At 39.7% G+C, this 20,341-nt stretch overlaps 1 protein-coding gene across 4 annotated transcripts in view; it reads left to right on the top strand.

Moving 5' to 3' along the window:
* Positions 1 to 20,341, top strand: part of DMD (dystrophin) — a 1,279,927-nt gene that overhangs the window by 889,202 nt on the left and 370,384 nt on the right. For all 4 annotated transcript variants that reach the window (XM_063126497.1, XM_063126496.1, XM_063126495.1 and 1 more), the window contains exons 49-50: positions 1,129 to 1,230; positions 4,634 to 4,742. In XM_063126497.1, the coding sequence (XP_062982567.1) occupies positions 1,129 to 1,230; positions 4,634 to 4,742 (211 nt within the window). The remainder of the gene's footprint in view (positions 1 to 1,128; positions 1,231 to 4,633; positions 4,743 to 20,341) is intronic.

Here is a 20,341-nt window from a genome sequence, read left to right as displayed (position 1 = left end):
GTTTACTATTAAATAATTTAAACAGTTCTGGTGTATGTATTGGGAAAATTCACCTTTGGTTTTTGTGTGTGTGACAGTTTCAAAGCATGATTTGATTAATGCAAAAATTTGTTGCCAACTGCTTTCCTACAGTCCCTGTCTCGGAATCAACATAAAATAGAGCGCCAAGGCAGAACTGTTCAGATGACCTTCCGGAAGAAAATTATATATAGTTTAAAAATTATGTATAAAGTATCTTTCAGGCCAATCCATCCTTGATCTGGGGGGGCATACTCCCAAGTAGTAAGTGTGCATAGGACTACAGGTGTTAGTTCCGATCATTGGACAGCCCTTGCTTTTCTTTCATTATAGTAGCACCCTAATGTGAACTAACTTTACATCTCCTCTCTCTGGTCTGGATTTTAAGGTCCTTGCTAAAGGCATAAATAATAAGGGTGTGCTGGGAAAGTTGTTCTATTTTATGCTGCTCTAAATCTATGTGGTGTGTAAGCATGGCCAATCACAAACTGCTTCAGCACTCTAAAAAGGTCCTGTAGATGGCCATATCATAAATTTATGTTCCTTAGCAATAGTAAATTCCTTTTTTCCCAAACACTAACAGGATGAAAATGCTTTTCTCTTAACACTGACAAGTAAAGTAACAAAAATAAATCAAATTAGCATAAAACTAAATTACTTCCAATAAAGTAGAATTCACGACTCGCAAAAAAAAAACCCCACAAAAATACCCAAACTCTTTAGCTAAGAGAATGCTCCAGAGAAGCATGATAAAGTATCTTCTTTGCCCCCAGTAATCTCTGCAAGGTCAGCTGTTGTATGTTTCTTTTAAAGTGTTTGTTATTTCTTGTATGAATTTTATTTTTAATAAATTCTATAACATTGGGTCACTGAGACCTTCATGGATGACTGGCTATATCACTTTTTTATTATTTTTATGCCATACTACCTTTATTTTGTTTTTTAATAATCTCTCTCTTTTTCCATTGCTGTTTTGCTGAACTATTCCCATTATTACTCCAAAGAAAAAGCTAATCTACAGGCTGTATACAGCTTCCCAGGGAGCCTACAGACTTAGACTTTTTATTGCTCATAGTAGAGTTAATCTACACTGTGTATTTTATTTTTCAGGAAATTGAAGCAGCCGTGAAAGCTAAACAGCCGGATGTGGAAGGGATTTTGTCTAAAGGGCGTCATTTATACAAGGAAAAACCAGCCACTCAACCAGTAACGGTAATGAAGCAACCATAGTAATATCCATTACTGCATAATGGGCTATGCTTCCCCTGTTGCACACTTGTCCTTGATGTGATCTATTTGAAATCCGGGAAAGAACTTGGAGTCCTTCTGAGATACTACAGAGACATAAATGTTATGCTTTCAGCTGGAACTATTTATACATGGGTTATAACTGAACATTAGTCTGACTTTGAGGTTCTTCCAACTGATCAAAAAGTAGTTCCATTCAAAACGAGAGCCATAATCCTACCATCTGACCAGAGAGGACAGGAAAAGCTACACCTGTGTTGTGTGAACAGTGTGTCAGTTAGGCGGGAAGAATGGGGAGGAGGCTGACATAACCATTTGGGAAGTTGGTCATCTATATGGTCTTGCCAAATTCTTCCCTGGATTTCTGATCAGATGTAGTGCAGATGTGTGGAAAGCCTTTCTTCACTTCTTTATAGGACAATATAGATGACCAGCTTACCAGAGAGTTATATACAAACCATGGAACTTTGTTTTCTTGGCAAACAGTATTTGTTTCATGTATTTGCTCGCATCCCTCTTTTTTGGGTGATTTATTTATTTATATTTTACTTATTACATTTCTATAGTGCCCATCAGCTGAAGCTGATACAGTCTAATTTCTTGAAAACGAGAATCCAGAATTAAGATGATGTCTCATTTATACCACATCATTTTGTGTGCAGCTATTAATGTAAAGGAAGAATTCTCTACAAAGTAGATGGAACAAGCCACTTGTAACATCAACATCTCAGTTCAGCTAGAAATTAAGTTGTGGAGAACCAGCATTCAAATATCAAAAATTAAAGAATACATTCATTTGCTTGACCTGATTTTACATGTAGCCAGATTTTTCAAAAGAAATCGGTATAATACTAAATTTATCAAGGGGAATTATAAGAGTGTATCGGTTAAATCAGTTTTCTGTTGCAGCTACCAATTTCAGAACCGAGGCAGAGTAAAACTGATTCAAGACTGTGTAGATTGGTGGGCTCTATGAGAAACCTTATGTACAGTTCGTCCTTATTGATAACATTTCAATTTTTCATATTCTTTCAGATGTGTCACAGTCTAGATGTTTTTTGTTCTTAGTTGCTCTGTGACTCTAAAGAGTGTTTGATACTTATTTTTATTTTACTTATAACATTATTCTTTATCTTCCATTCCACATATTGTGTAATATCCAATAGGGGTCTTCCGTGTGTAGCCAGACCCCGCCGGTTTCAGTGCAGCTGCAATGTAGCGCTTCTGGGGGCAAGCCCTGAAACAAGGGGCAGGTCACACCTATCATTTTTATTTTTACTTTAAGCAGGAATGGGGAGCTCCACATTTAATCATAGCAATGGCACTGGAAGAGGGAGTATTTAACCCTGTGCCTCTCCCAACTGCTGTTAATTCCATTTGTGAAATAAGAGGGGAACATGTATTTTTCTCCCTTGGAAGGGCTAACATCATCCTTCTGGAGCATTTAAATCATGGATATCTGATCTAATGCATGGTTTAACCCTTAAGCATGTGTAATTTTATCAGGATTCAGGCAATGTTTTCAAATATATAGACTGAAAATATTTAGAAAATAAAATAGTAATTCTATACAAACTATGGGCAGTATGGGCTCTGACATTTCATTTGATACATAGGTGTAAGGAAATAGGTAGACTGAATAGTATAGTCAGCCAAAAAGCCATGTTTGCCCTTATACATGCACTAATTTGTTACAGTACATACAGGTATCCTAGATAATACTTCTAGTCTGTTGCCAGCAACATGGTATTTTCTTTGGAATGCATTAGACATGCTTGTTAGGCACCATTGCATAATTTTAAATAGTTTTTTTCTTTGGGCAATAATTTATAGCATCCCATTTAATGTGTCTATGAAAAAATATCTTAAATTGTAGCAATTTGTGAAGTATTGGAAACATTGTTTTCTACTGTCTTGTAGTTCTTTAAAATTACTCATTGCTGTTTGTTTAATTAACCACACAGTGAAGCTAATTTTTTGCTTCAGTGACTGTTGTACAGATAGCAACAGAATTGTGCACACATGATGCCACTGAAGTGGAATTTCTTTCTTGATGCTTCCAATTCACACATTCAGATTGCTTCGGGGGCTTCACAAATTGATATTGTATTGTTTACTATGCAGCTGCTCTTCCCGTGTAAAGTAATTTATACTGATACCATTTAAGTTCTCGGAACAATTAATCCATAAGGTCCAGAAGAGATATTCACAACTATTACAGAGACTGTTTGAATATCCTTATTTCATATGAATGTGATTCACATGAGGGTAGCTAGTGTACAAAGTAGGAATGAGCCTAGAGCCAGGTAGGGAGAGCCAGGTAGGCAGTGGCCCTCCTTTTAGCATTATTTGTGGTGCTGTTCCCGAAATAGACAGTAAGGGTGGCAGTGCTGATCCAGGAAGCATTAATCTCACTTGGATGTATTACATCATTGCACAACAAATCTGATTAGTATCATGGTCATAATGCTCTTTATATGATTATTGATTAGTAGGGATTCCCAAGAACACCACCCTGCTTTTAAAAGAGGTACTGAAAAAGAGGCTTATCAGAGAAACAGATGTTGAGGAGGTGAACAAGTAAAATTTAGGAAATATTTCAGATACCAAAAGCATAGCTTTCACCCTGAAAAATGAAATAGGTAAACGGGTGCTGAAGTTTAAGAAGGATCAATAAACAGAGATGTTTAAGCTACTGTGCAGTATAGAAATATAAAAAATAAAAATAAATGAATTAAAACATGTCTGGAGAAGAGCAGTAAAGATGGTGTGGAGTCTGAAGACCAAGTCCTATGAGAAAGGTTGAAGAAGTTGGTTATGTTTAACTTGGAGAAGAGACAATTGTGAGGCAATATGATAACCAAATATTTGAAGGGTTGTGACATCGTTGATGGCACAAATTTGTTTTCAGTTGCTCTACAGAGTGAACCAATGGGATCAAATGATAAGAAAAAAGGATTTTGATTAAATATTATGAAGAACTTCCTGACAAGCTGTTCAACAGTGGAACAGGTTGCCTCAGAATGTGGTGGATTCTCTATCACTAGAAGTTTATAAGCAGAGGCTGGTTGGCCACCTATTTGGGGTGATGTAGTAGGGGATTTCATACACTGGCACAGGGATGGACTAGATGACCTTCGGGGTAACTTCCAGTTCTGTGATTCTCCCTGCCCACATGTTTCCTGGCACATAGCAGTCCAGATGAACTCCTTATTGCCATGTGGATATAATTTTCTAGTGTTCTCTTTCATTAGCATACATACTACTTTAACAGAATGGCATATGAAAAGCAACCAAGCTATTGACCCAATACTTTCTTATCCCACTTCTTTATCAAAAGTTTAATTTACCTGTCGTCCTGTTTCAGAGAAAGTTAGAAGATTTAAATACTGACTGGAAAACAGTAAACCATTTAATACAAGTATTGAAAAGAAAGCCTGTGTCTGTGCTTCCAGGAATTGCATCTTCTGCTGTTGGTAAGTACTTCAATATTTCAGTAATCTCCAAACTTGATAGGTAAATGTTAAAATGAAGGAATATTTTATATCTTGTGCTGGTGAGGATGCTGCTGCTGTAACGCACAATAAGGACTTGGATGTTTGTGATTTCTCTGTCTGCTTCGCTATATTTACTCTACAAATTTATATTGGCTTGAAACTAATATAACTATGGCGTTAGCGAGACATAAGGTTTATCCCAGGATTGTCCTGGGGTCTTCCCTGCCTGCTCCCGGGATATCCTGTGTGTCATTTACATAAACAGGGATGACCCCAGGACGATCCCGGGATAAATCTTAGGTATAGCTAAGGCCTATGACTTCCTTCCAGTAATCACCCTGTAATAGTTTTACTTAGTCTGTAGTGCAGATATACCCTGTCAAAGTAATACAGTTTATATAGTACTGTTGACACTGACCCACCTTAAGGGATTTGTAGACTGAGCTGGACAAGAGCAACCCCCACCCCCAAAAAACTGGCTAATCCATGCTAAATTTAGAGGGGGGAAATTGAAAGATTAGCTGGGAAATAAATTTTCATTCCACATGATACTGCAGTTCAGTAATAGACTAACTGCCTTCAGTTTTATCCTGTTATTTCGTACATCCTAGTAACTGGACATTTTCCTATTTAGAAAAAATGGTGGGTAGTTTTTTGTTTGTTTGCTTGTTTCGTTTTTACAATGCCTGTGGGCACTGAATCCCAATTGAATCTCATTGAATCCCAATATTTGCAGGCTACCTGAGAGATTACTTTTGCAATTGGAACTTTGTTTATTTCTGGCTAAGTGCTCTTTTTCTTTTTTGAGCTTGAGATAAGTATAATTGAGATAAGTACAACTGAGGGGAAATCAAATTAGTTGAGCTTAATATTTGTGTGGCCACACATTTGTTCAATGATTTCTGGGACATGGAAATAGTACACCTATTCCTAATGTTCCATAGCAATAGTATGCCCTTAAGCATAATAAATAGAAACATTTTTTCTCCCTAGGACAGTTTATTGGACTGAATGCTATTTCAAAAATCTAAGTACATGACTTGTATGCAGAAAGTCCCACGTTCAGTCACTACTATCTCAAGTTAAAGGACTTAAGGCAGCAGTCCTGTGAAAGACCTCTGCGTGAGACTTTGGAGAATTATTGTCCAGTGGAAATTGTGCTAACTAGCAGTTTGGCATTTAAAACATGGTTATATGTGAACAACACTAATCAAAGGCCTGCACTTTCCATCTAATAATGGAAAACACACTATATTTAAGACGGAAGTGCAGGCTTTGATTTCTCCCTGGAAAAAAAGTAACGCTGATTTAAGAATAGATATTACATTAAACTGGTGATCTTGTCCTTAAGAACACAAACTGCTTGGAAGACTCATGTTTTCACTGGCCTTTCCATAGTCTGGGCTGCAGGTTTTATTAGTGTTACCTGTTTTTTATAGTACTTTCATGGAATATTTATTAGATTTTTATTGTTATTGTGTTTGCATACTTTTGTATTGTTTTTATCTTGTACACCACCTTCAGAGGGTTCCACCATTAAAAGCAGCTAAAATAATTTGAAATAGATAACTAAATGTGGTTTGTACAATTTGAGCTCCCAGGCCTGGTTGAGAAGCAGATGGAGAAAGTCAGATACTTTCAAGTCAGACTATTCTCTTGACCCCTGGAAGCTACTGTTCTTCTACACTTGCATTACATCTTTCACTAGAAAAGGTGGACATAATCACAACTGCATAGAAAGCCCAGCAATTTGATTTGTTTTCCCCTCTTGTTGAGGGGAAAACTGTTTGCAGCAGTTTTGTTTTTAAAATCAGGGTATTATTTATGCTAGAACCTGCACACCTCTCTGTCTAAGAATGGACCTAAGTGTTCAAAAGAAAACCCAGGTTTCTGGTTTCGCAGATCTCTGCTTACAAAATAAGCAAAGTAGAGGAGAGGGGGTGTCAAGACGCAGAGAAGTGGTAGGCAGGAGGGGGCGCTTAATCTTTCCTCTTCCATCCACTTTCTCTACATCTGGTTCCAGATGTAGATTTACTGCATCGTGAGGGGAAATTTTAAAGGTGCAAGCAAAACTCTCTGGAAAGAGTTTTCTTAGTATGGTTAAAATTGCTTGGAGAACATGTGGTGTTGAAGCTCAGAAAACTTTTCACATGGTTAGGAGTCCAAATTGTTGTACTTTTGGTGGCAACCATGGTCAGTCGCTTAGGCTTTCTTCATACATGCAGCTAGTTATGTGAGTGGCCAGATGTAACATAATCTCATGGGTGGAGTTCCACAAGACAAGCCATTTACTGGAGTGTCTTGCCACATAATTTCATAAATTTTAATCATGAGAATGCAAGCTTTTTATTTTCATTTTTGTTAGCTTGCCCAAAATGTTTTTTAAACTGAATATGGAGCTGGTCATGCAAATGGACTCCCACATTGACTTCTTCCAGTGGTTGTGGTGTTCATAGCTACCCATGTGATAGCTGGACAGATGAGGCAAGCTTTACTGATTCAGTAGCGCAATTCAGATTGATTGATTGATTTGTTACACTTTTTGACACTGAATAACCGAAGTTCTTTTGGTAGTGTAAATGTAAATTGAAACCATAAAATACAAAATACCAGTAAAATGATAATAAAATGGCACATATGGTATTAAACATATACAATGGACCACTCCAATTAACTATGGTTTGTTAGCACATGGACAATGATGATAAGTAAGTCTCCTCTTTCTTCCTTCTCTTGCACACTTGGCAATAGAAGAGACTTTCTGGTTTCTTAACACAGTTTTCCAAGATGTCCAAACTGGGAAACTGCAGTTTAAGGATTCTCTACAAACCTGGATCTTATTGTAATCCTGCTTTGAAGACAGCACTTAAATCGCAGTGTACGCAAATCTATTTTACCAAGTCTTCATATAGCAGAGAGCTGCTAATGGTGGCAGGTTTCTCCATTATGTATATGCATTAAGAGAGACACATGTGATCTGTTCACATGTATTAATTAAGTACACATTATGACCTATACAAAAGTGATACTTAAATTAAACATGTGAAGGAGAGGAGGCTCCAGTCTAGAAATGCGGCACATAGGGAACTGTCCAGCAAGAATCCCACAACTGTCCATTCTCATGCTTAGGAAACAGATGGATAGGAAGGATATTCTGTAAAGCAACACCTAAGAACAGGCTCTTTTTCCTTGGCTGTCAGAAACCTCTTTGTATACTTGTGGGGATATTTCCCAGGCTTGGGCTATAACCAGTTGTGTATAAATGTTCTATGTAGCCTTTTGTTATAGTTCAAGGACAGACTTGTGTCAGAGTCTTGCAGTAAGGATTCATGACAAAACCCTTTTCAAATGTATTCAAATCCTGTAAGACTGTAAAAGTGCCATGATATTTATATTAGCGGGGTCCTTTCGTGAAAAGGATCGGTAACACAGAATAATCTTCAGGTACCTATAAAGTAAGTGACAGTTCCCTGGGATTGCAAATTCTGGTCTCATTCATTGGCCAGAGCACCAAGGGCCGCTGGGAGGCTGTACCCCACTGCCTCTCAAGGTAAACATCATGGCAAGAGGGAGACCAATATGGCCCCAAACATCAGCCAGAGAGGGAGCTTGTTTCAGCCTTCCCTGCCATAAACAGAATCTATAAGAAATTTATTTATTTATTTATTTGTTTATTAAACATTTGTATCCCACCCCATATCATTGGAATCTCAGGATGGCATATAGATAAAATCAATTCAAGCAATATAAAACAATAAATAATTTGTACAGCTAAAACATATTAAACCATTAACAGCTAATAAAAAATAAACAGTAAAACAAGTAAACTATGTACAACTTTAGACAACTTTTGCCCTCAAAGTCGTTGATAAAAAGCTACGTCAACCCAGTGCGTAGTCACTGTAAAGGAGGCAAACACCATGTTAGGCATTATTGGAAAAGGAATTGAGAATTATTATTATTATTATTATTATTATTATTATTATTATTATTATTATTATTTACTTTTATATACCGCCCCATAGCTGAAGCTCTCTGGGTTTACAAAAGTTAAAAACAGTGAACATTAAAAAGTCTACAAAATTTAAAACCATCAAAAATATAAAAAAACAACAGTATAAAACAACAGTGTCCATTTAAAAATTGCCATTATCATATTGCCTTTATTCAAATCTATGGTGCAATCACACTTATACTGTGTACAGTTCTGGTCACCACATCTAAAAAAAATAAAAAAATTATAGAGCTGGGAAAAGTACAGAAAAGGGCAACTGAAACAATCAAGGGACTGGAGTATCTTCCCTATGAGGGAAGGTTACAACAGCTGGGATTGTTTAGCTTGGAAAAAAGGAGTGGAAGGGGAGACATGATACAAAATGATGCATGGTGCGGAGAATGTGGATAGAGAGATATTTTTCTCCCTCTCCCATAATATTAGAACTCGGGTTCATCCCATGATGCTGAGATTTAGGACAAATAAAAGGAAATACTTCTTCACACAACACATAGTTAAACTATGGAATTCACTACCCCAAGATGTAGTGATGGCCACCAATTTAGATGGCTTTAAAAGGGGGTTGGATAAGTTCTTAGAGGAGAAGGCTATCAATAGCTGCTAGCCCTGATGGCTATGTGCTACTTCCAGTATCAGTAGTAAGCCTATATGCACCAGTTGCTGGGGAACATGGGTGGGAGGGTGCTATTGCACCTTGTCCTACTTCGTTGGTCCTTGCTGGTTGGCCACTGTGTGAACAGAGTGCTGCACTAGGTGGACCCTTGGTCTGATCCAGCATGGCATTTCTTATGTTCATGTTTTAATTTGGTGCTGAAACAAAGCCAGTGTCTGCACCTGTTGGGCAACTCACAACTGGCGTGTCACAACAGAGAAGAGTACTTATCAAAGAGTACTTATCAATGGAACCTTCTCAAACTGGGGAGAGGCAACGAGTGGGGTGCCGCAGGGCTCAGTCCTGGGCCCAGTGCTCTTCAACATTTTTATTAATGATTTGGACAAGGAGGTGCAGGGAACGCTGATCAAATTTGCAGATGACACAAAATTGGGTGGGATAGCTAATACCCTAGAAGACAGAAACAAACTTCAAAGTGATCTTGATAGGCTGGAGTGCTGGGCTGAAAACAACAGAATGAAATTTAATAGGGATAAATGCCAAGTTCTACATTTAGGGAATAGAAACCAAATGCACAGTTACAAGATGGGGGACACTTGGCTCAGCAATACTACAAACGAGAAAGATCTTGGAATAGTTGTAGATCACAAGCTGAATATGAGCCAACAGTGTGATATGGCTGCAAGAAAGGCCAATGCTATTTTGGGCTGCATTAATAGAAGTATAGCTTCCAAATCATGTGAGGTACTGGTTCCTCTCTATTCGGCCCTGGTTAGGCCTCATCTAGAGTATTGTGTCCAGTTCTGGGCTCCACAATTCAAGAAGGACACAGACAAGCTGGAGCGTGTTCAGAAGAGGGCAACCAGGATGATCAGAGGTCTAGAAACAAAGCCCTATGAAGAGAGACTGAAAGAACTGGGCATGTTTAGCCTGGAGAAGAGAAGATTGAGGGGAGACATGATAGCACTCTTCAAATACTTGACAGGTTGTCACACAGAGGAGGGCCAGGATCTCTTCTCGATCCTCCCAGAGTGCAGGACACGGAATAACGGGCTCAAGTTAAAGGAAGCCAGATTCCGGCTGGACATCAGGAAAAACTTCCTAACTGTTAGAGCAGTGCGACGGTGGAATCAGTTACCTATGGAGGTTGTGGGCGCTCCCACACTAGAGGCATTCAAGAGGCAGCTGGACAACCATCTGTCAGGGATGCTTTAGGGTGGATTCCTGCATTGAGCAGGGGGTTGGACTCGATGGCCTTGTAGGCCCCTTCCAACTCTGCTATTCTATGATTCTAAGGCTACAGGTCTGGAGCCAACAACTGGTGTTTGGATTTTTATTTTTATTTTTCTCTTCCTCCCAATCCCCTTTCATTTTCTCTTGTGTTTTTTAGATTATAAACCTGATGGCAGGGACTGATACATGATAAATCTTTGTAAGCTGCTTTGGGAGTTGAATAGTGGGGTAAAAATACTGTAAATTAATTAAGTATGTCTATGACATATATTTGGCAAAAATGGAGAAAACTCTTCTGTACTTAACAGCAGTGTTATTCGAACAAATCAGTTTCCAAAATTTCAAACTGTATGGCCTTTGATATTTAGAAATATAATCCAGTGTACATCTGAACTCAAACCCAATTTCAGCTAGTAGGCTTAGTCCATCTGTAGTGATATTTGTGTAGGAAACTAATCCTATGTGCAACACTGCTGACAATGTTTTAGGTTGTGACAGTTGAAGGAATCAAATCCTAGGGGAGAGATTTCCTGATAATTCCATGGAAAAACAAGTTTCTTGACACATGAACCTTGTTTAATAAATACCATGGCAGAACAGAACTGAATTTAGCAGTTTGATTTGGAGAATTTTCAAGGTCAAGACCCACTTTCAAGAGAAGTTTTATTTTCAACACTGTTGACATCAGACACAAGCTGAAAGACAAACTCACCTAATAAAAAGACAAAGAGTTCAGACTAACACGGCTACTCTTTTGGAATCTATCTAATAAAGCTTTCAGATTCAATTTACTCTCTGCATATAGCTTGAGGAATCTCTGGAGGTCATTCACAGCATGTGCTCCAACACCAACAGGGAAAAATAATGAAAAGAACCTGGATAAAAAGCTGACACTCTGCCTTCAAAACTGCATGAATAAAAGCATAATAAGCTAGTTCATGGACTAAATTCTCTGTTTTTTAAGGTATTTGGTCTCGATCTCTGATTGTACAGAATATTCATGCATTGATTTGTTCCAGTACTAGTTTAGTGCATAAACATAAAAATAAAATACATCAGCCAGAAGTCTGATGTAAAGAAACATAAAGTAGGTTGCCACTTCACTTCACTTAGCCTGTTGCAAGGCTGTCCAAACATTTGTGATTTATTTCTGCAGTACACCTACATGATTATTGCTTATATGAAGGATATTTGTGGCCTTTTGCTGGTGTCAACAAAGTTCTTCAGTGTGCATATTTAAACATGTATGGCCCCAGTCTAGAGATAGTTACACACAACCAAAAATTAACTACTCCAGAAAACAGATGGGATGTACCTCCACATCTGCATAATATTTTGAGACGGATAGGAATAACACACTTCTGGATATGTATTAAAGTACTGATGCTACTACCAGATATGCATTCACATCTGAACTGTTCAATACATTTCTAATCTAGCAAGAGAATGTGCAAGTCATTAGCTTCTCTTGACTGTGTTTGTTTTTGTTCAATATTTTGATGTAGAATAGGTATTGGCGGGGGAATCTAGGATATAGCTTTCACAGAAAAGAAAATACTGTAATGCTTAATATTGTAAATGAAAACTATTTTTATTTCTTTGACATAATGCACATGCACATAACAAAGAATGAGATCTTTCCATCAAAACTCTGAACTTTAGTGGAACTTAAATATGAATATGATAAAGGAGGAGAGGGGGGCAGGCTAGTTAAGATGCACAGAGAAAAAGAATGCAAGAACCCTGGACTCTTGCACCTTTGGGTTTATATGCAAGCACCTGGGCACAGAATTTTAGCTCAAAACTCCAGACATTTTTTTAGTATGACCTAATTACAAAATACAATAAGCTGGGTTCCCAACTTTAGCAGGTAGCCTCTTTGGGCCTGTGTTGCATTTGGAGAGTGTGGCGATGGTGCTGGTGGGTATTGGCACAGCTGGCATTCTTGTACAACTACCCTGCTGGGCCAGTCAGCCTCTTGCTGCTTGTCTTGGGGGCAGGGGGGCAGGCTTGGGGGAGACTTGAGGAGGACTGCCTTTTCTCTGATTCTCTCTTGGCTATTATTGGTAGCCCAGCCAGGTGCTGGTCAGTGTTTTAAGATGAAGGCCAACTAGCAAAGAGATGTGCTTCCTGTGATGCTGGGGCTGTGGAAGGGGACCATAGATAGCAGGTGTGGGAGAGTAGGCTTCTTCCATGCTTACCATGAGAGATCCCGCACGGAGCTTCAGGGTTAAAAGCTCAAGGGGCAAAGCTAGTTCTCCGGCTAGTGCTCTCTTGGTAGGAAGGAGGGGGAGGAATAGCATATGCTGTTGGCTGCCATAAGCTAAACACACACACACACCCCATGAAATATCAGTAGTCAGGTCAGGATGCTTATTTCAGCAGGCGACCTGTTAGAAATTCAAGGTCCCTGACTTTGCCATGCCAAATACATTTGAGCACTGCTATCAGTAAAGTTATAGAGTGTATAACCCACCTATGTGTCAGTTACCCTTTCTTCCTTTCTCCAATTTGCCTTAGTTCCTGCTATGGGCACAATGTACTTCCCTGAATAGTGATGTATTAGAAATGGAAATGGTTGCCATTCACATGGCATTCAGCTGAGAGACACCTATATTAGTAGACAGACTCTTTTGACTTTCATATAGAATGTCTCATGTGGCTTATTTTATGTTAATAAATATTGTAATTGTTTCCCATGATGTAAACAAATTAGTAACTATTCTCCTACAGGTACATTTCTCTAGCTACTCCAGCATTTGCTAGAGTAGTATAATAGGAAGCAGCATACTCTTGGGATGCTGTTGTGGTTATTGTCTTTTTAATGAATAGAGAACCAATTTTATTATTAATGCTGAGAATAACAACCACCAGAACTTTCAGATTACAAAGGCCACCTATGTACTTTGTGTATATTTCGTTGTTGAATTTATAGTTCTCTGAATGCCTTATCCTAAATCAGTTAGGGAACCTTTTTCCAGCCTGAGGGGCAGATTCCAACCCAGGAAATGTCCCTTGGGCTGCATGCCAATAGTGGGCATGACCAGAGCCCAAAGTAGGCATGGCTACCCCATTCTCTGACATACAAACACACATATGCACACACACACACACATTCATTCATGCATACAAATACAAACACTTCTCAGCTCTCTTCCTCAGCTGATTTATGCAGATCAGTTGAAGGGGGGCATTTTCATCTCTATCATGGCATGTTAGGTAGATTTAAATCTCCCAGGCTGGTGTGCCATGATGGGGATAAAGACTGGGACCTTCTGAAGCTCATCTGAGGCCACAGTCTTAATTCCCAGTGTGCCACAATCAGATTATCAGAGTTATGGGGGCAGGGTAATTGAAAGGGGGTGTTCCAAACTGGGAATCCTCATGGGAAACAGTGAGCAGCCCTGCAAACCGGATTATTACCCACAGGCTGTGTGTTTCCCCATAATTATCCTAAATGAAAACTAAAATATATGTGACATGCATACTTGAAGAGACCAGTATGAAAATGGATGGTATTCAGATAACCTCACGAGATGAATTTGTGGAACAGAATCTACTTAAGTACTGTATTTATTCCCTGGAGCCTAATTTAATAAAGAATAGGATAACACAAGGAGAATAGTGAGATGTCAAGTGTAAAGAACTAATTATGAATAACTAATTTGAGGTGTTTCCTTCTTATTGTGCCGATTATTGTAATTATTGAACTATTTGACTACAGAATCAAGGCCAAACACCACTTTTCTGAGGTTAGCACATGCAATTTTTGTTGAGGTGAAAACAATGCCATTTAATATACTTTGCCAGTGCATCAATGGCCTCAGTGTGGAAAATAGCTTTATTCTCTCTGTGAACAACAGACCTAGAGTCCTGGATGTGGGTATTCTTCCCTTCCCAGCAACCTTTGATGCATGCAGGACCACATCCATCCAACAGTGATCTATGTATGGACACGTAGCTCCATGCAAGGTTGGACTAGCGTGCAAGACTGTTTATGCTAGTTTAGGCATTCTGAGAACTGCTAAATTGAAATTGGTAAGAAGCAAAATGGAAGAGAAAGAAAATACTAAGCTTTTGCAGATTGACCTTCATGCTTCTTTCCCTAGTTCTGTTCAAAGTATTTGATATACGTGCAGAATTTGTTCTTGCATTTTAGATTTGTGAAGGTCCCACCATAATTTGACTCTTGAGATTCAAGTTTACAATATCTTTACAAGAAACGCAAAAATGCTTGCGCTTTCTTGGCATACTGCCATTATGTATCTACAAAGTCATAATTGTTTTGGGAGTCCAAAATATTTTTGCAGTTTATTGTTGAGTTGTTTTTTACTCCAGCAAAATCTAGTTGCTTCTTCACTGGCTTCTTTAATAGAAACCAATAACAACATGTTAGATATGAGACCGTTTTATGCTACAGAGTGTAGAAAATGAATTAAATTTCCATTAGAGAGTTCCTTATAATGGAGGAGGGTCAAATAATGTTCTAGACTAAAAGGCAAGGTAAAAATAGAGCAAATGAATAAAATGTTCTTTCTAGATGGAGATATGATTATACAAAGGAAATGACAAGCTCTCATCTTTAAATTGTGTATAATAAGGTAGGGTTTTTTTTACATCCAATTCCTTTCACAGAATTATCTTTCTTCTTCTCTGGAACTGCAGAGGATCCTAACTAAGCTATGCTGATATCATGCTGGCATAAACTAACTGCTGACTACAGCAGTCCAAAACAGAGAGTCTGTGACTGGGATCAGACAACACGATAACTCACGGTGGTTTAAATAGTCAGCAGTTGGTTATTCAACCCACTGAAGATTATCATGTTGTATGGAGGGAGTTTTTTAACCAGTGATTGGTTATTTGGCTGAAATAAACAATGCAGATAACCAATGATATGCAGAAATGAATATTTGAACCACTATTGGTTATCATGTTGTGTGGAGGGCACCCTTGGTTATTTCTTCAGCCACCATTTGCTATGTCATCAGCCAGAGAGTCACAAAGAAAGAACAGTCAAAGCAGCAGCTGTGCTCTAGTCCAGTTGGCAGGATAGGTTTTCGACAGCAATGGCTGATGGGATACTAGCAGGAGGACTGAGTGGGGGAGAGGTGGAATGAGTGAGTCAACTCAGTGTGGACGATAATCAACTCAGTGCTGATCCTAATCCACACCACGGTTGATTATTATCATGTTGTGTGGGGAGTACCCCCTATATAAACAACTGTTGAGTTGATTATTACCCCACCATTGACTATTGTGTTACCCTATAGCAAATATGCCAGCCACTCCCCCAGAATCCATGGTAATACCACCAGTGCACAAAAGTTGTGGAATAGCATAGCAGCAACACAACCCATATTAGCCATTCATGTCTGAGATTAGTCTATTCACAGTGGTGGAGAAATCCCTCATAACATCTCCCACCCGCCACTCATACAAGACATAACACCAAAGACACCACAGCATCCCCACAGAAGAAATTACAGGGGTGCAGGCAGCAAGAATGCAGAAACTGAGAGGCTCCAGGGATCCCTGCACACAGGTATTTGAATCTAGTGATGGGGCAAAAATACGCCTGGGCCCACGAGGGCAGCGGACACCCCTGAATCCAGCCTTCACTGCCCCTGGCTGACACATCCAGGGGATTTTTCACCCCATTGCTGCCAAAGGACAAAGGGGCGCAGGTCTGGGTGGAACTCAGTTCTGGCCTGACCTGCACATGCTCTTTGTCCTTTCCCCCCACTGCATTAATGGCGGCCACCATTAATGTAATGGGGGAAATATGCAATTTCCTCAGCCTTGGAAAAACTGCATCTCCCCCCTGCCAAGATGAACATGGCCTTAAAGGCCCTCTTAAATCCTTGGACTAAGAGACCTTAAAGGTCACAATTGGAGCGGGGGGAGGGAGGAGGCAAAGCACCCTTCCCAGGGTCTCCAGAAAGTGCACAATTTCCCCTGCACAACATTTGTCTGTCTGGGGAAAATTGCACACTTTCCGGAGGCCCTAGAAAGCACACTTTGCCTCCATCCCCCCTCCATGCTAATCGTGGCCTTAAAGGTCCTCTTAATCTACAGTTTTAAGAGGGCCTTTATGGCCATGATCAGCTCAGGGGGCAGGATGCAATGTCTCCAAGGCTGGGGAAATTGTGTGTTTTCTTCCTACATTAGAAAAGCCATGATTGGCTCAGGGGAGGAGGCGGCAAAATTTGCTTTCCAGGACCTCCTGAAAGTATGCTAATGGTGTGCCGGAAGAATTGTGCACTTTCCAGAGGCCCTGGAAAGTGTGCTTCGCCAAACGCTTGGGTGGGCCAGCTGCCAGAACAGGGCCAAGCCGAGCAGCACTCAGCGAACTCGTAGGGCAAGCGCCCCGTGAAAAGTACTGCCTACTTTTATCTGCTGCCTTGACCACCGGCAGAACCAAACATGCCTCTGCCTGCTCTGCCTACATTCATCTCCCCCCTGGTCCTACCTCATCCACTGCCTCTATGGCCTTCTGTCCCCTCAAGGCACCTACAAGAGAATTTGGCTACCAAATCTATTGTTCACCCATCGGCACCACAACCATCATTGGTACAGGGCATTTTATTTACACCAACTCTTTTGCTGTAGTAATGTTCCCCCTGACATGCCCCTCCCATCATCCACCTGAAGATGCTCATTTCTGGCCCTTCCATCTGCAGAGTTATGCTGGCAATAGGGATATGCTGGCATAACATAAGCCTACAGGGTACTCCTTTTGTCGCCAGCTGAAGAGCTTTTTATTTTCTCAGTATTTTAACACTTAATTTATCTTAAATTTAAACTTTGCTGTTTTAACTCCATATTTTATTGGAGTGAACCAATAAATTTTGTGAACCACCCAGAGAGCTTCGGCTATTGGGCGGTATAAAAATGTAATAAATATTTATTTATTTATTTATTTATTTATTACATTTCTATACCGCCCAATAGCCGGAGCTCTCTGGGCGGTTCACAAAATAAATAAATAAATAAATTTTAACCTATATCAATTTTTGCTGTGTGGTTTTAATCCTGGTTGTGCTTTTTATATTGTATTTTGTATTCGTGTTTTTAAATGGTTGGTTGTTTTTATGCTCTTCATGGTTTTAATTTTTGTAAACCACCCAGAGAGCTTTGGCTATTGGGCAGTATAAAAATGTAATAAATAAATAAATATTACACTCTCATGGATTACTACTTAGGTTCCAGGAACTGAGGCAACATGCCTCTGAATGCCAATTGCTGGGGAACAATGTCCTCTTCGTGGCCTTCTTTAAGCATCTGGTGGCCGCTGCGGGAAACAGGATGTTGGACTAGATAGGACTTTAGTTCTTGTGTTACTAGACCAGCCTTCCCCAAGCTGGTGCACAAAGAAGCTTTGGACTGCAACTCCCATCAGTCCTAGCTAGCATGGCCAATGGACAGCAGTGGCAGGAGTTTTAGGCCAAACGTTTTGGAGGGTTTTAGGTTGGGGAAAGCTGCCCTAGACATTGCACCATTGTATAGTAGCTGGAGTTGATTGATGTCCAAGATACACCAGCACAGTGAACTTAACCCTCCACACAGTATTTTCCAGGTACATAAATTGAGCATAAGATTGTGCTGTAAAGGTGTGAATTGTATAGGGCAGCCTGTAAATACTGTTAATAAATAATTAATTGCAACATCTGACATAACATTAAATCAAAGCCTGTATGGTGCCTCTTTCTTCTATTCTTTCTTTTTTAAAAAAAAGAAAGAACAGTTTTGGTTTATTCATTTACTATTCTAAACTCCTTTTTATTTCTGCTCTTACCTGCAATTGGCTAATCTTACAGGCTTTTCTGTAGCAGGGACTGTTCCCTGCGGAGCTAACAGTTGTGTTGTGCTGGGAAACAGCTATCATAAGTTACCCCTATTCGTCTTCTACCTTCATCTCTGCGGTAGAATGTCACGGCTGCATCTCAGTCAGTGTTTATTGACCCAGAAAGGCAAATCTTCTGCTTCCTAGCATAACACACTGGGTAAATTTGCCATCGTCATGTTCTGATGTACACTTACAATTTCAGGTTGCGAAGGGAGGTTCTCCTTGGTAATATTTGAACTTAAAATTCTTCCTCGTGGTCTCTGTGTATCACACACTATGGGCTTCTGCGCCTGCCCAGCTTGCCTAATATTTAGCTATTGGCATACATAAATTTTTACTAAAGAATTTATGAAATGGAAAAAAATTCCATGGAAAAATTAAGACCTTGAAAACTTTCCATGGAATGTTTTCTGCCCCACATCATGGCTGTCAAGAAAGCATTTAGAATAATTTACTTAGAATAAAGAAGTAAAACCATGGATGTGGCAAAGGAATATTGGGTGTTAGATGGAATCAACATTGAAGTATACTATCATTGACTTTAAAATTTTCAAATCTCAATCTTGTTCTTGTACTTATCTTTGAAATAATTTATGTCTACTTTCCTCCTCAAAATCTAGAAATCAGCATCAACATGTATTTTCTCACAAATTCACTCTTGCAATCCTATGGAGTTGTAATAAATCAACACAGAGTGATTCCCCTTCTTCTGGGTTCACTTGAACTACATTTTTTGGTCTCAAAAAAACTACCTATGATTGGGCAGCAGATTCCACACACACACACACACACACACACTCACAGATGTGCACACATTAGAAACAAAAGCAGTTCTTTCTCTGAGGTCTTATTTTGTATGAATAATGTAAAGTTTGTTTTAGTTTTTAAATAATGCAATGTCTGTGCATGAAAATCAATGCAAATTAAGCCATTTGGATTTGGAGGGGTCTGACAGAGCAATTTCTGTAGCTTAACATTTACTGCCTGCAACCTGGATGATGATTTTTTTATTATTATCGGCTGGAAATCAAAATCAGTATTAACAGTGGTCTACATTGCAAGACTGCCATAAACCACTCTTTTGGCAGTCATTGCCCATTTCCAATCTGCAACATGGGGATAATAAGCAGACATCTTCCTACAAAATTGGAGAGGATTCTGGATTGCCAACTCTCCGGGATGCATATGTGCAGTTGTTGTGCCGCCGGCTGATGAATCCTCCTCAGAGAAGGAACTAGAGCTCCAAGAGACAAGGAACACTGGAGAACAGCCCATGTCAGAAGACCAGGAGGAGTCTGGGTCCCCAGGGGAGATGGCTTCAGGTCCATCCCCACAAGAAGTGGGGGACTCTGCCACTGAGGCAGAGACTGAGTGACACCCCACCCTTGCTCCCAAGAGTGTTGTAGTATCAAGAGGAAGGCCAAATGAACCATTTACAAAGAAGGGCTTCTCATGAATGAAAGAATCTTCATGAATCGGGCCCTCTTCACAATAAAGACTTCTTACAAAAGGCTCCGATGCGATGCAGCTGAATCCTGGGTGGGCCTCTGGAAGCTCTGGCTTGCTGCTGGAAGAATGTATGACTGCCAACTCAAATGCCTTGAAACTTTGTTTCACTGACCTTTGGATTCCTGCTTGACTCTACTTCTTGGACTGTGTGTTTTACTGCTTTCCTGTGTTTGGGCTTTGGCCACTCCTCAGACCTTTCTTTTGGAACTCTTCTTCTTGACTGGTAATAATGATTCTTTAACCATTGCCTGTTTACTGACTACTCCTGCCTTGAACTGCGCTTTTGATAGACTGATACCACTGGGTGCCACGACACAGCCTCTGAACAACAGACCTGGCCGCAGCTACTCCCTGCTCAA

Source organism: Elgaria multicarinata, chromosome 5, assembly GCF_023053635.1.
Source record: "Elgaria multicarinata webbii isolate HBS135686 ecotype San Diego chromosome 5, rElgMul1.1.pri, whole genome shotgun sequence".
Lineage (NCBI taxonomy): Eukaryota > Metazoa > Chordata > Lepidosauria > Squamata > Anguidae > Elgaria > Elgaria multicarinata.
This window is presented reverse-complemented; position numbering and strand designations above follow the sequence as displayed.